Source organism: Cataglyphis hispanica, chromosome 19 (genome assembly GCF_021464435.1).
Source record: "Cataglyphis hispanica isolate Lineage 1 chromosome 19, ULB_Chis1_1.0, whole genome shotgun sequence".
In the NCBI taxonomy this organism is placed as follows: Eukaryota; Metazoa; Arthropoda; class Insecta; order Hymenoptera; family Formicidae; genus Cataglyphis; species Cataglyphis hispanica.
Window position 1 is genome coordinate 1,847,224 of NC_065972.1, and position 14,416 is coordinate 1,861,639.

At 39.7% G+C, this 14,416-nt stretch overlaps 1 protein-coding gene across 2 annotated transcripts in view; it reads right to left on the reverse strand.

Annotated features, from left to right (window-relative positions):
- Positions 1-14,416, reverse strand: part of LOC126856519 (beta-1-syntrophin) — a 216,625-nt gene that overhangs the window by 87,685 nt on the left and 114,524 nt on the right. Inside the window, exon 3 of one of the 2 annotated variants that reach the window (XM_050605080.1) lies at positions 11,000-11,188. The exons of the other annotated variant lie outside the window; for it this stretch is intronic. Coding sequence (XP_050461037.1) covers positions 11,000-11,188 — 189 coding nt within the window. The remainder of the gene's footprint in view (positions 1-10,999; positions 11,189-14,416) is intronic. 2 annotated transcript variants of the gene reach the window in all.

The window sequence follows — 14,416 nt, forward strand, 5'->3', positions numbered from 1 at the left end:
AGTCGACAATCCATTGAAATAATGCGAGAAGAGATTATCATCGATCCTACTTGCAATATGCATAAACCGATTACGACTGATACGCCCCGAAATATCCGGCTCGAAAAACGGTAATCCCATTGATACATCTCCTATACATAGATAGAAAATTGGCAGAAAATTTTTGTTATGTTTATATAACTATAGCGCGCCTCATTAATATGTATAATTCACAGCTGTTTTATTATTTTAAAATTATCAATTATATTATACATATTTATATTATAATTATTATATCATACATTATTATTATTTATAAACGTTAAAAGTATTATTATAGTAATTTTTTATAAAAATAATGTCATTTTTTTTTTAAATAATTTTAATGTAATTTAATGAATCAAAAAATCTTTAAGATTATTTTTCAGTAACAAATTTTGTCTACAAGTATCTCTAATAAGTTTTATTTTACTTTGATCACTTACAGTTGTCAATCATAATATTTTAATGAATATTTAAATTCTATAATACTATTTTTTACGCTACTCCTAATACTTTTATTGGAGTCTTTATATTTCTATTCATGACGAAAATAACACATTGCAAGCCGACTTTTGCACGCTCGCAGCGTGCTCGACGTTAAAAGAGCTGTCAAAAGAGTCTCTACGATGACAGCCTTTCAACATATTGTCGCAAACTTCGAGAAAAGTATATTAGAACTTTCTCGATTCTTCAAAAGCAATCGTATTAAACTCACATCAAACGAGTAAAATTATTCACGTCAATATATTCGAGCTGTCAAATTACATAATCTTCGTTCAATAACAGATCTTCAACGAAACGTACAGCGTATAAAAATAACCAATCGAATCGAAAAAGAGGCAACAACTTTGATCTTTTCAAATAATCAATTTTATTGTTTACTTCATCCATAAGAGTGAATATTCACTTATTTGGTCGTCGAAGAAATATATTACGTGTTATTAAAAAAATATTTTATATTATTGAAACGCACTCAAATTAAGTGAAGAATAACTGATTATTGCGTATATAATAATTACTATTAATAATCCCATGGGAACGACCAAAAATGTGCACTTTCATACGATCTGATATAGAGACAATTCTTCATCTGCTATTTTATTTACTCAATTTTGATATATGGATATTTCAATTACGCAACATTACCATAGGCATAAATTTAGAATTAATTTCCATCGGTGATTGGCGCGAATTTCGCGCGCCGACATTTTAATTATCTCGATGGGCAACGACATTTCTAGAAACTGATGATCTAGCAATCACGGCAAAGTTTTCATTGACTTTTTATTTTCTTTCCCGTTGCAAGCTCATCTCTCGTCACTTCTTTCCACTTTTATTCTTTATTTTTAGATATCAGGCCAATCGTTCTCGACGATATGATATTTTACGGTATATATCGAGATTTGTGCTATTGACGAAGCAGGACATCTTCGAGAGGAGATGACAAAGCGTATCTTCAAGTTTTATATCCTGCTTTTCACCCTCCTATCTGAACTTCTTTCAGTGATTGTCTATTTACCGCTGAAAGCAACGAGTTAGGAAAAAAAAATATTTGCGAGAAATAAATAAAAAAAGAAATGCATTTCATTTTTTTTTGTTTTTATATAAATTATAGATGATGCAAATTAAAACAACTTTAATTGAATGTACACGTTATGTGTATATAAATCAATGTATAGTAACATAACAACGCCGAAAGAATAATAAAAATTGTTTGACAACGAGTAAAATCTGAAATGGCAAAAGATAGAAGAAACAAAGGGAAAAAAAAACAATGTCCCGTTTCTTTATTTCTAAAAAAGCGCACATGAATGTTTTCCGCGCTCCACTCTATGAATGTGTTATAGAACATCCGGAGAAAATACGTATTCTCAATGTGAAATACGAACAAATACATCTCACTCGCAGCATGCAACCCATTCGCTTTGTTCCTTTGCATCTTTACGTAAACAATGAAGTAATAAAAATATTAGTCTTGATATAGAAAGTGGTAATAAACGTCTAAAGAGAGGAGATTACAAGAGAGAGAAATTACTTTTCTAAATAATAATTCTCTCTCGTCGGATATGCTTTGATCCTTCAGTAATATCGAGACAAATTACGCTACGTCCATCTACATTAATGAAGTCTCGGGAATTAAAAATTGAAAGAAGAGAATATCCATAATCAGACCAAGTGGAGAGGATCGAAAACATAAATTGGACCCGTAAAACTTTACGCCCCCTCTCAGCGGAATTTCAATTCTCGATGCGCGTTTACGTCGCAGCCGCAATCTCCGAAGCTCGTAGCGAGCGATAAGCTTTAACGTCGCCGGAAGCGGCGGCGGCGGCGACGACGACGACGGCGAAATCTCGCCGCAAAACGAGAATTGCGCGAGGGGCCGCATCGTTGGCGCGCAAAATTAATAATTCGCAACGCGAACGCCGCGCCAACGTCGTAACCGTTTCGCGTCTGTCGCGCTTTGAGAGTCGCTCATGTGAGCACGCGGCGCACGTACGTAGGTATACACGGTCTGCGTCGTCATGGTCGACATCCCATGTCGTTCCCTTCCTACCGCTTTCACTCCTGTCACCGACTGAATTTACCGAACGAATTGTTGGCGAGACGTCGCTTCACGTCTGTAAAGTTGCTCTCGCACCTCTCTTTCCAAGAATTTTGCACGCTTTATTAAGTGAATCATTTTATTAATGTTGTCTAGGGATTCGTGCCGGAAATTTCCAATAACTTAAACCATATTTAAGATTCCTTAATTTTTGTGAGCTATAAATTCCTTTTGCCAATCATATATCGCGTTTTATATTTGCAAATATATTTATCAGACGCGTTCATCAAGCGCGTTTTATTTATCTATTGGCGGATTTCGCTCGAGAGATACTTTTATATATACATATAAGTAACTTAGACATTCAATATTTTTCAAAATATATATTAATCTTTTACCAAAATAATAAAGCATAATTCCTATAATGTTACGTAACACATTTTAATTGATAATAAAAAGCGCAGACTGACAGAATCGGAAAATTATTAAATTAAGCCGCAAGCATAGTGCGCTGATTAAAGTACATTATTACGCAGACACGGCTTTATCTCAAGTTTATTACATCGTGTTGATTTATGTAGCCGGTGTAACGAACCTACAAAGTGTTTGGCCAGCTATGCGAGAGTCGTAGCAAGTAAACGCGAATCTACCGGAAGACACGAAGAAGAAACCAGACTCGACACGGTCCCGGCAAATTCTCTGATAACAAGCGCCTTCGTGGTATAATCGGATTTGAAACTGCTACAAACGTTCAAGAAAATGATGACAGACTGCACTTATCACCTGTACCTGATCGCGAAAATTTTATCCGACAATGAGTAGAGAAAAATGAAAGATCGAAGACACTAGGAAGGAGAGAAATTCTAATCCAGTTAAATCTCAATTTCGTTCGACAAATCTGACTAAATATTAAAAAATCGGATATTAATAAAACGTATAAGAAATTGAAAAATTAAAAAGATTTTTAAATAAAAAATGAAGAGAAATGGAAAGAACTATTGTATTGGAAATAAAAGAAATCTATATGTGAGAAATATATACGAGATTCTTTTCAGATTGTAACACAAAATATGTCATTAACTGACAATAAATATCAAAATTATATATAATGCAGAAAGAGAGAAAAACTTTGACATATATTATATATCACGTTGTTTCAAAAAGTATCTGTTCTGTTTACAAGATAGTAATTGACATATCATATTATAAATAACGATGCAAATAATGTTTTAATTAATTGTAACGTAAAAATCGATAATGAATTATTTCACGAATACTATTGAAACATTTTTACGTTGTAATTACCTGCAATTACGTCAAAAGAAAAAAATATTTTCTCTCGCAAGCGTACAATTGTCTGAAAATCATATCTAAAAAATCTATTGAATTCCATGAATGTAGTCTTATTACAATGAAAACGCGCGTTAACAATTCGTTTTCATTCTTTATAAATTACATACTGAATTCTGGGACGCAATATACAGGGTGGGCCCAAATATATAAAATAACTGTGATTTCAGAGATATTTTGAAGCTGATTTTTCAAGGATGCATTTTTCGATCCACGTTTATAGGAAGCTTTTTGTTCAAAATTAAATTCTCCATAAAATCTCAAAGTCTGACCGGAGCGGTTAGACCTACCCTGTATAACATCCACGATCTCTACAATCAATTAAAGTGCAGTAGCATCAGCACTTTGCGGAATCCCTTATGGACTCATCACGAAATCTTCTCTCGGTACGATAATCTCGTCGTGTCGCAATTGAGAAACCTATCCTAGTCCTTTGTGCCCTCCTTCCACACCCTCGGGTCTTTAATAATTAACCCGTTCATTGTATACTCGATCCGCGGGGAGCGGATCGCCATAACAAAATCCTCCGCCGTTAATGTTACGGCATTATCGTAGAGCCATCACTTATACAAACCGTGCCGGCACGGTTCGCGTAACGATATCAGAGTATAATGGAGCCCTAGCCAGCGACGACGTGTACACTACGTGATAATACTCGTACTTACACGACGCGCTACACGCACCACGTGCGTCCACGCTCGTGTGTCCGTGTTGCTCGTAACACGGGGTATACACGCGGGAGAGCGCGTATACTCGTTTGTATCGCTTGGGATTCGCATGACGATGGTAATGAGACCTTTGCCGGAGGGGCTTTTCGGCGCACAATGCAATTCCGCTTGTTACTGATAACGGTTCCCGCAATTGCTCGTTACCTGTGGTCTCCCCTCCCCTCCCCACCCCTTCCCGCCCTTTTTGCATCTCTACCGTTTTCCTTTTTTTCCGTCAGTGTCCGTCCCTGTGATTTTCACAGGGATAGAGACCGTTTCTTGTTACAGGACCGTATTGAAGGCCTCTGATGGACAGCGTCGCAACAATGTGCATTCATTCGCAAAATCTATGGAAATCGGATAAATTTAATCGCCGCTGTGAAACGATATCATGGCGCGAATTCAGTTTACATTATTATCACCGCTAAAAAAAAATCGAGGAAAAATAAAAATCAATTTTTATTTATTACATATTTTTAATAAGAGCATTTTTTTTTAATTGAAAATAATTTAAAAAAAATTTTTTTTATGAAAAACCGTTGCATTCATTTTTGCTAGTTTTATTATGTCGCAGTCTTTTTTATCGGAAGATAATTAATATTTAAAGTAAAACTGTAGTTAGCCCCTCGATTAAAACCAATCGCAGTTAAACGTAGATACTGTACAGGTACTGAACTGATTAATTCATTATTATAATTGCGTAAACAGAAAAATGAGCCTGACCGAAGGATAAATTCAACGCGCTTCACAATTACAAATGCAATTACGTATTGAAACATTGATGCTTTCATTAGCAAATCCTCGCTAATTTCGACACGCTGTATTAACAATCGATAATGATCAGTGATCATTATCGATTAAATCGTATTAAAAATCGACAGTACCGGTCGGATGGCTATGAGAAAAAACTCCTCTGCGGAATATTTTTCTCTTACGCGAAATGACCAATTCGGTTACCTTATTTTCATCGCGATATGTGCACATACAATCTGCCAATTTACTTTTTTCACGCTCGTGGTTATTCGCCGATATATGGAGATGTCGCTTATAGAAAAGAAAAGGAAGGAGTTTGAAAAATGTTTGCCATAGATGATCTCTTAATTTCCTCGTGTGTTCCCCGACAAACTTATAACTAGTTCGATCTCTCTCGCGTGGAAAATTTGTTTTATCTTCGCGCTCATTCAATTACCGATATAACAAGCCAACGGAATTTTCCGTAGAACGCAGTATATCGAGTGCATTTTTTTGAGATACTTAATCAACGGGAGAAAAATGCATTAATGATGAGATCGAGATTAAAAGAACGAACGCGCGTCACGTCTTCACGATATTTTATACATCTCTCTCAATTTTACTCGCGCAATTCGATATTATATATATATATATATATAGGTATTTAATTTAATAATATTTTTCAATATGCACACACACACACACACACACAACGCGCGAATCGATATCCGTCTTCAAAATTACCCCAAACCATCTTACATTCGAGCGTATCGATTCATCCCCGGCGGAAATTGATTGCCCCACCGGCATGTATCGCATTCAGACATCCGGACGATCGTCAGCAAGTCGAAATCAGAAGCTGAGGGGAGGCGAAAGAGCAGCGAGATGGAGAGAGAGAGACAGAGAGAGAACGGGGGGCAAAGCAGAGAGAGAGAGGGGGGGGGAAGAGTGGAGGATGCAAGAGTTAAATTAGTTTCCGGGGCAAAAGCTGGCTGCCGGCCGGTTTTCAGGACTAACCCCCGTGTATAATTCCAGAACAGCTCCATCAGGCCGGAACCCACGAAGAACCTTCCCCATCCAGACTATCCGACCGCCCTTCCCGGGCCCCCTCCCCCTTCTTCATTCCCTTGCCCCCACGCCGTACGAGGCATCTCTCCCCCTAACACGTGTGCGCCCACCACCTTCCCGGACTTCGCGGGCGCTGCAGTTTGCGAAGTTAATTACCGTCGGATAATTGCGCCCTATATGCCGTCCGTCTGATTAATGAGGCGCGGCTGGGCGAGGATCATCAGGGATACTGGAACCGTTCGCCACCCCTTTTCTCTTGTCATCAAAGAAGGATTCGCGACTTTCTCCGGGATAACAAATTTTTCGAAAGAAAGATCGAATTGAAAGTCTTAAAATGTCTTACAAAGTCAGAGATTATTCGGAATAGATGACACAACGCATAATTCAAACTGTTTCCGTTCTCTCTCTCTCTCTTTCAGTTTGGAGAAAGATTATTAAAAGTTGAATGCAGATAAATTATTTACGTTTCCGACCCACTTTTCTTTTAGCGAAAGGATCAAACGTTTCGATCGAATGGGAATTAAGAGAATTTCTTGAGTTATTCATGAAAAAAAGAATTTTAATGAAGCAACTGGTTTCTGGTTTCTATTTAATCTCTATTCAAATTCTTCAAACGAAAAATCCTAAGATCTTCATTTCTTTACATCTACCAATATACATACATTTAAGATCACTTCTCCCAAAATGTGATTGCTTGCGGAAACTACGAGAATCTGGGATTAATTAATATTTGCGCAATCACGGTATTGCTCTCGGTTATCTCTGGAGGTTGTTCTGGAAACGATTCCTTCGGAGGAATCCTCGGGAGGACACACAGTACTCCTCCTACAGAAAGTGCTTTCACACGGCTTGCGGTTGCCTCGCGCGAGCAAAGCAGCCGTTTTCCTCGGCTGGTTTCTCCTCACTCGAAGAGGGAAACTCAGCAAGATCTCGAAAGGTTGCCCGGAACAGTTGCCTGGAAAGCTTGATTACTGACTACTTCACGTCGCGATGTCAACCCCCGTCCGATATATACATGCTCAAGAGGAGGACGCTTACGTATACGGGTAAATGATCAAAGAGCGCTGATTGTTAATTAATTAACACTGGGGAATATATCAGATATCATAAGCCTGAGAGGCAACATCTTAACCAACTGTATGCTTCGGTTTTCACATTATAAATTGTTTACGTTAAAGAGTACGTTTTTTTTAATATATTACGTAACGCAAAAGAGAGGCACGCAAAGTGTATAAAGTTTAAAAATTTAAAGTTAATTAATTTTTAAAAAAATTTTAATCAAAGTTACCCTTCAATAATTTCTATAAAATAATTTCAAAGGCGAAAAATATTTAACAAACTCGACGCCACGCCAAACACTCTCTGCTCGAATTTATAGTACATAATGTATAAACAGATTGTCATATTTCTTCCAAATTGTGTCCGTTTTAGCGGGTCGACTCGAATAGAGCTCTTGTAAATCACCGTGCACGATGCACTTTTATCTCAGCGATTTACGAAGCCGTACTGACAGCCTGCGCTACTAGCGCTGCGGCTTTTGCAATTCATGATCCAGAAAAGCTCCGAAAGCGAGCTTTCGAAACGGCGGCGAATTGAGGCCCGACTGTTTGTTTTCAACGCGCTACGAGTGTAACTGAACGTTTTCAACCGCAAAATGATGCTCGTGGCCGGGCATCGTGTAAACACGCGTATTCAGCGTTTGCGAGACACAATCTTTCTCTATTTTTTTTTACGCCCTCCTCCGACACACACGCACACACACACACACACACACGCTTTTGTTCTCCTTTCGCCGCAGGCCGCGTGCCTGCACTACATAAAGGCTCATTTTCGCGTCGTGGCGTTTCCCGCCGTCGTTATCCCGCAAACGTCATAATCAGCAACGTAAAACATTGTACTTATGTACGCGCGCACGCGGAAAACAGACGCAGAAATGGCACAAATCCAAGTCAAAGTCGACCTGCTTATCCAGGTGCAAACAGATAATACATAACTCTAAATACAGAGAGAGATTAGGATATATTTTTAATTAGAAAAAATATTTCCATATTATTAAAAGTATAATTAAAAGTGTTAAGAAAAAAAGATATACGCTTTCCTCTGCTGCAATAGAATTTTTAGCTCCATCCCCTGTAATTGTCCCCCCTCGAATGTCAGTTCGAATGTCATTAAACTATCCAGATTTTTATCCGCGCTTTGACGCGAAAAAGATTAGCGCTTTATGACGCGCGGCATATTTCCATTTATCGTTCTGTTATCATTCACGTCCATCTCGGCCGAAGCAATATGATGCAATCATAGTCGCACAGCAATGACATAAAATTTACTGCGCCGGCTGTAAAATTTATTGTTGACGAGAGCTTTAGCCGTCCGCGAGATCGTTACAGATGACCGATGCTCGAAAACCGACACCGGATCTCTAATCGAGGAGAGGATTCAACTTATCGGCCGCTAATCTAATAATGACGGACGCGTCATAAGGCTCAGCGCGATGAATAATTTAACGCAATTTTTCTCGTCAAAATTGCTTTTTATTTCCCTTTCTGCAAAGGATGACCTTTTGTCTGTATAATTTAATAAACGATTAAACAAATTTAATAAATCATTATGATGTATATCCAGACCCTTTTTTATACCGCACTGCGGATGCAATTCACCGGCCGGATTGGTTTAAGAAATATCAGAGCGCGAAAATATCAGTAAGCGTTACTCTATGACACGGCTCGGCGAGAGATGCTAGCGAGAGATACGGCACGTCTCTGATTGCGTTTCTTAGTTCGCAGCTACCCCTTATTGTCCACCTCGTGCTTCCGCCGCCCCTTTTAGTGCCAACCGCGCCTGTCTTTCGTTCCCCCTTCGCGTTTTCCTCTTAACAGCATAGCTATTCTCTCTCGCGGTTTTTCTTTTGTCGTCCCAGAAGAGTCCCAGGATCGGATTTAACTTCCCTTTAGCTTCAAGAATTCCTTTATAACTTGCTTTTTGTACAATAACGTATGTTATTAAAGTGCAGAAGAGGAATTTATTAAAAATGTAATTGGAAAACTCACGACGACATCTGTTTATTTAATTAAGTGATTATATGTATTATTAGAATGTTGATTTCTCCTCATAAGAAGCTTAGAAGCAGAAAAAAATGACGGTATACAATGGACGGTATACGCCATTCATTTTTCAGGATTTCTCTAAGCTTCTTAGAATCTTTATACTGTCGTCATAAATAAAATATGAAGTAAAAAAGTAATAGGGATTATAGCGTAGTAAGTGACAATACGACTGAGATAATGGAGGCACTTAACTAAAGCGCTTAAAATATATAACACAAGCGCCGCTCGTGCCACATATGGGACGCCGCTAACAATCCCCGAGAGAGGCGAAAATTTGCGCGGGCGGCCCTGAACGGAGACGGTGCGCTTAGAGTAAACGGAGAAGAGTAGAACGGGAGAGAAGCTTTACAGAATTAAGGAGCCATTCTCCTTTCATTAACTCACTGCGAGAGCCGTGGGAGGAAAGAGAGATATCCCCTTCCTCTTCGTGCGCTAACTCATCCCCCGATTAATCACTACGCGAACGGAGGCGACTGTCTCCGATAAAAGGGCCGGACTTTTATCCCGCCGGTGAGGCCATTTACCGCCGTCGCTTGGCAAATAGGTAAACGAGAGAGATCTTTCCCGATTCTCTACTCAACTCTCTTCGGCCGCGATCTAGATTGCGCTACTTCGTTAATCAAGAACGCACGGCTGCCTGCTCTCATTTTCCATCCTTACCTCGCGTTTATTTCCTCTACCTTCTCCTCCCGCCCCAAAAAAGAAAAACCGTCACCTAGTTTGAGATTAAAATTGAAGTAATCGGCGGCTCTCCTCTTTAATACTTTTAAGAAGTACTTCTTCAAAGAAGAGAAATCCAATAAAGCAATTGTAATTGCTTAGTTAATAATTTCTAACTAGTTTCTCGAACGAGAAAAGATTAGAACATTACCGTTCACAGTGCAGAATTAAATTTAAAATTATCACACGTCACCAGAGATACGCAATTTTTTATGTACGTACAAGGTTTTTCAAAGTCACCCAGTTAATAACAGATTGTCAAAAAATAAAATACCGTAAAATTAAAATGTCAAGAGTTTAATAGTTTTTTAAATAAGAAACAGTTGTAAAATTCGAATTGTGAAGCTAATTGTAATTAGTAAAATATATATAGTACTACAAGCGATATATCAGATCGCTTCTTTGATTCGTCACTAAAATTATAAACGCGCAGACAATCACAAATGCAATGATTAAGTTCTCATTAATAGAATGTTCTCATTCGTGTAGCATAATTTATCGCACGACACAGTTTTACGTGTCTTTCAAGAATCATAAATCTCAGTCGCGACGAATTTGCCGGCGAATTTATCTCTCAAGGATATACAAGAAACATCGCGCGATAATCCCCTTTCGCGTTGACATTGTAACAGATTGGGGAATATACCCTATAAGTAGTCTGACAACCGCACTACTCCGGCGAGGGTTTAATCTTTACTATAACGGCGAACGCTGAAACCGCGCCATCGACCTTTCGGTCTCCTGTTAAGACTCACCGGGATCGGAAGTGGGATGCGCCCTGGTGAGTCGGCAGAGTTGTAATGGCAGATAACGAGTGTCCGCCCGCGGTGGTGACTTTGGCGGCGGCGGCGTCGCGCTGAGGAAGCCGCGCTGAAGTTCCCAACCCACTTCCTGGATGATCGAAGCCTTCCTGAAGTACGGCGTCACTTCCCGCAGGTATTTCACTGCAACAACAGAGCGTCGTCAGTGTCTCGTTTGACTAAAGAGATCGGCAGGAAGCGTAAACGTTTACATTTTAACCACCTTGAAACTCTCTCTCTCTCTCTCTCTTTTTCTCTACATGAAGTATCTATCTACTTTATAAATAAATTTTTTTGTCTTTTTTCTTACTGTTAAAAAAAAAATTCTTAGAGCATGTATCTATAATCCACGATCTTAAATACAGAAAAATTGCGAAAATACAAGAGCCAAAATCATGGAACTGATGGTAAATTTATCTAACTACCTTGTTAATTTTTAAGCCAAAAAAATATCTTTTCATCATTAAAATAAATATTATAAATTTCCTTTAATTACTCTAATTTGAACAAAAAATTACTTATGTTAAGAAAAAAATAATTGGAATTTTTACTGGAATTTTTTTTCTGAATTTATTATCAAGGAGAAGTATGTGAGTTGAAAATAGGAGAAGTATGCGAGTTGAAAATAGGAGAAGTATGTCAGACACTAGAAAACAAAGAGAAAAGTTACTTTACACATTACTCGTACAGGTTCAAACATAGATTGGCGAGTTCGAGGACCGGCAAGAAAAATCTAAACTTTCTTCACGCGAGGCTTTGAAACGAAAGTCGTGTCGCGGAAATCGAGTATCGACCTTTCGAATTGCGGGTAGCTCCTCCGCTTAGCCGACATCTTGTCGGCCCTATTACGTGAAATTTAATGGAGAATGTCGTCGTCACGTGGCGACAGCGGCGTGATGAGAATGGAATTCTGATGTATCGTATCCGCGATGATCCAATATGTCTGCCACGCAGCTTCACGCCGATGCTATATGTGAGCGTCCCTCGTAACCGGCTTATATTTACTCCCTTTCGATCACGAACGACATTTCCGCAGATCGTGTCAATCCCCTTAATTGAATATATCAGCATTCATCAACGTTTGCGCACAATGTCGGCGCCTTTGCCTTGACATTGACCTTATAGTTGGTTTTACAAAATTGACACGGCAAGAAGTTTATATACCACAAATCGAATCGTTTCCCTTTTTTAAAATATTTTTTTTTTTTTTTGTACATTCCGCCTTTCTATGTAAAGCCTAGAGCCTTTTTTATTAAACAAAAATAATCTCATGTTTCTGATCCGCAAGTTGAACGCGAATATTCTCCGCCTACGATAACGGCAAAGCCAACAGTGTTTTAGTGTTGGAGCTCGAGCGACATATTTCTCAGCCAATCTCCGCCGGGAGACACGGCGCGCGATGGAATTAATGAATTTCATGCTGAAAGGGCTTAACTCCCGGGGATAGAATTGTGTCCGCGCGCGCGAACCAAAGATCAAGCTGCCGTTCAACTTTTCATGCGCGCACGTATGTACCTCTCCATCCATGGCGACGCGTGTTTCTATTGAATTTATTTCGGTGGAATCCAGCCTGGACGCGACGCGCACGTTGCCGATCGCAGCTACATCGAGCCGGGCAGGCAGGCCGAGCCAGGGCGCATCGAGATGCGCCGGACCCGACTGGCAGCGCGGACGCTTCGCTTCGCTTGCCAGTCACGTATGCCTGCATCATTTGCTATGGGTTTCATACCAGCCATAACTCTACGGATATATCCACTCCTCCTCCCCGTCCCCCTTTCATCCTTTCTCCACCCCCTTCGGCCTTCGACCCCTTCAAATCTCGTACCGTAACTGCCGCGCCGTGCGCTTGTGTCCTCCCGGGTTTGCAGCTCTTAATCCGCCGTGCATTCATTCGAGGAAGTGGCGTCGGAATTAATCAAGTCTCGCCTGTATGTCGTCGTTAATTCGAGCAAAGGCCCGCTAATTTTCATTCGCCGGCGAGCTGTTAATTAGCCGCGCGGCCTTTGACCAAGGGAGAATTCCCGAGACTCCGGAATTGAATGACATTGTGCCGCTTGTTGTCGGCAAGTAGTAACGCCGTAGAATGACGCGACGAGGAGATCGGTGAGCTTTGATTGAGCTTTCACGCGAGTATATATATGTTTAACGATGATTGTGCGATATCAATTAAACTTCCGTCCCGATTGCATTTGGATGCGGTATAATAGATTTCAAGCCTCTAACGTTTCTCAGATGAAAAGTTCGCGAAATATAGATAGACATGGATTCTAGAAATCTTGGCAATTTCGTAACATCTTTACGAATAATTAAAAGAATTAAAAAATTAAATCAGCAAACTTTTTATCATTCGGTCTTATAAATATTATATTTGATACTATATTATATTAATATCAAGATATTCCATGGCCTATCAATTTTACATGATTCAATTTTCGATTTTGAGGTTCTCAAAATATCAGTTTCGAAATTAGCATGAAGCTAAATAAGATCATATTAAGTATTTGTACCGTGTGACATCTAGAAAATAATTTTCTACAATTTATATGTATAACAAACCACCGAGAAACTTTACTATTTTTATCTCAACTCTTTTGTGGGGTCATATAAAAGCGAAAATAAATTTTAGATACACGAAATATAAAAAGTAATTGGAAAAACACCGAGCCGCGAATATATAACTGCGACCAGTTTGCAGAATACTCTGCGTAACTTAATGTATACGCGTGTCGTAAAAATGCGATACGTAGCGGGCAGCAAAAGAATCAAATAATAAAACGTATTCAAAAATTCTAGAGCTACGAACTTAAAAACTTCTTCGACGATCGAGTTTTCTCGCGTCGTTCGAGCAAGCGATTCTCGCGCTCGTAAGAAATCAAAATTCGGGTAAAAAAAAAGAAAACACATCATCATCGATCTGAGAGGACGAGATGCGTGGCTTTAGCGGCGCATTCCGCTTGCATTGGCCGTCGAATCGGGCCGGGTGGCCGGCGCAGAATCAATCGACCATAATCGCGCCCGTTGAATCGGGTTCTCTCGTTTCCTGCGTCTGGAAAAAGCGTTTCGATGGCGACCGCGCGTACCGAATATCAATTGCCCATCTCGTGGCCCGAAAGCTGGCCCCTGCATTCAGGAAGGATGCCGCCCACCCCTCCCTCCCCTTCCCTCCCCTCCGTCCCTCCTCGCTCCCTTTCACTCCTCGTCGCGTCGTCCTTGTTGCGGCCAGATAGGAAGCTAATAAACCGGAAGGCGGCTATCGCGAACCCAGTTCGATAAATCGATCATGGCTCGATCCCAAGATCCGTAATTCGATCTTTATACGTCACGGCCTATTGAAGGACCTATAATTCAAAGCTGCGCTGCGTGTACACGATA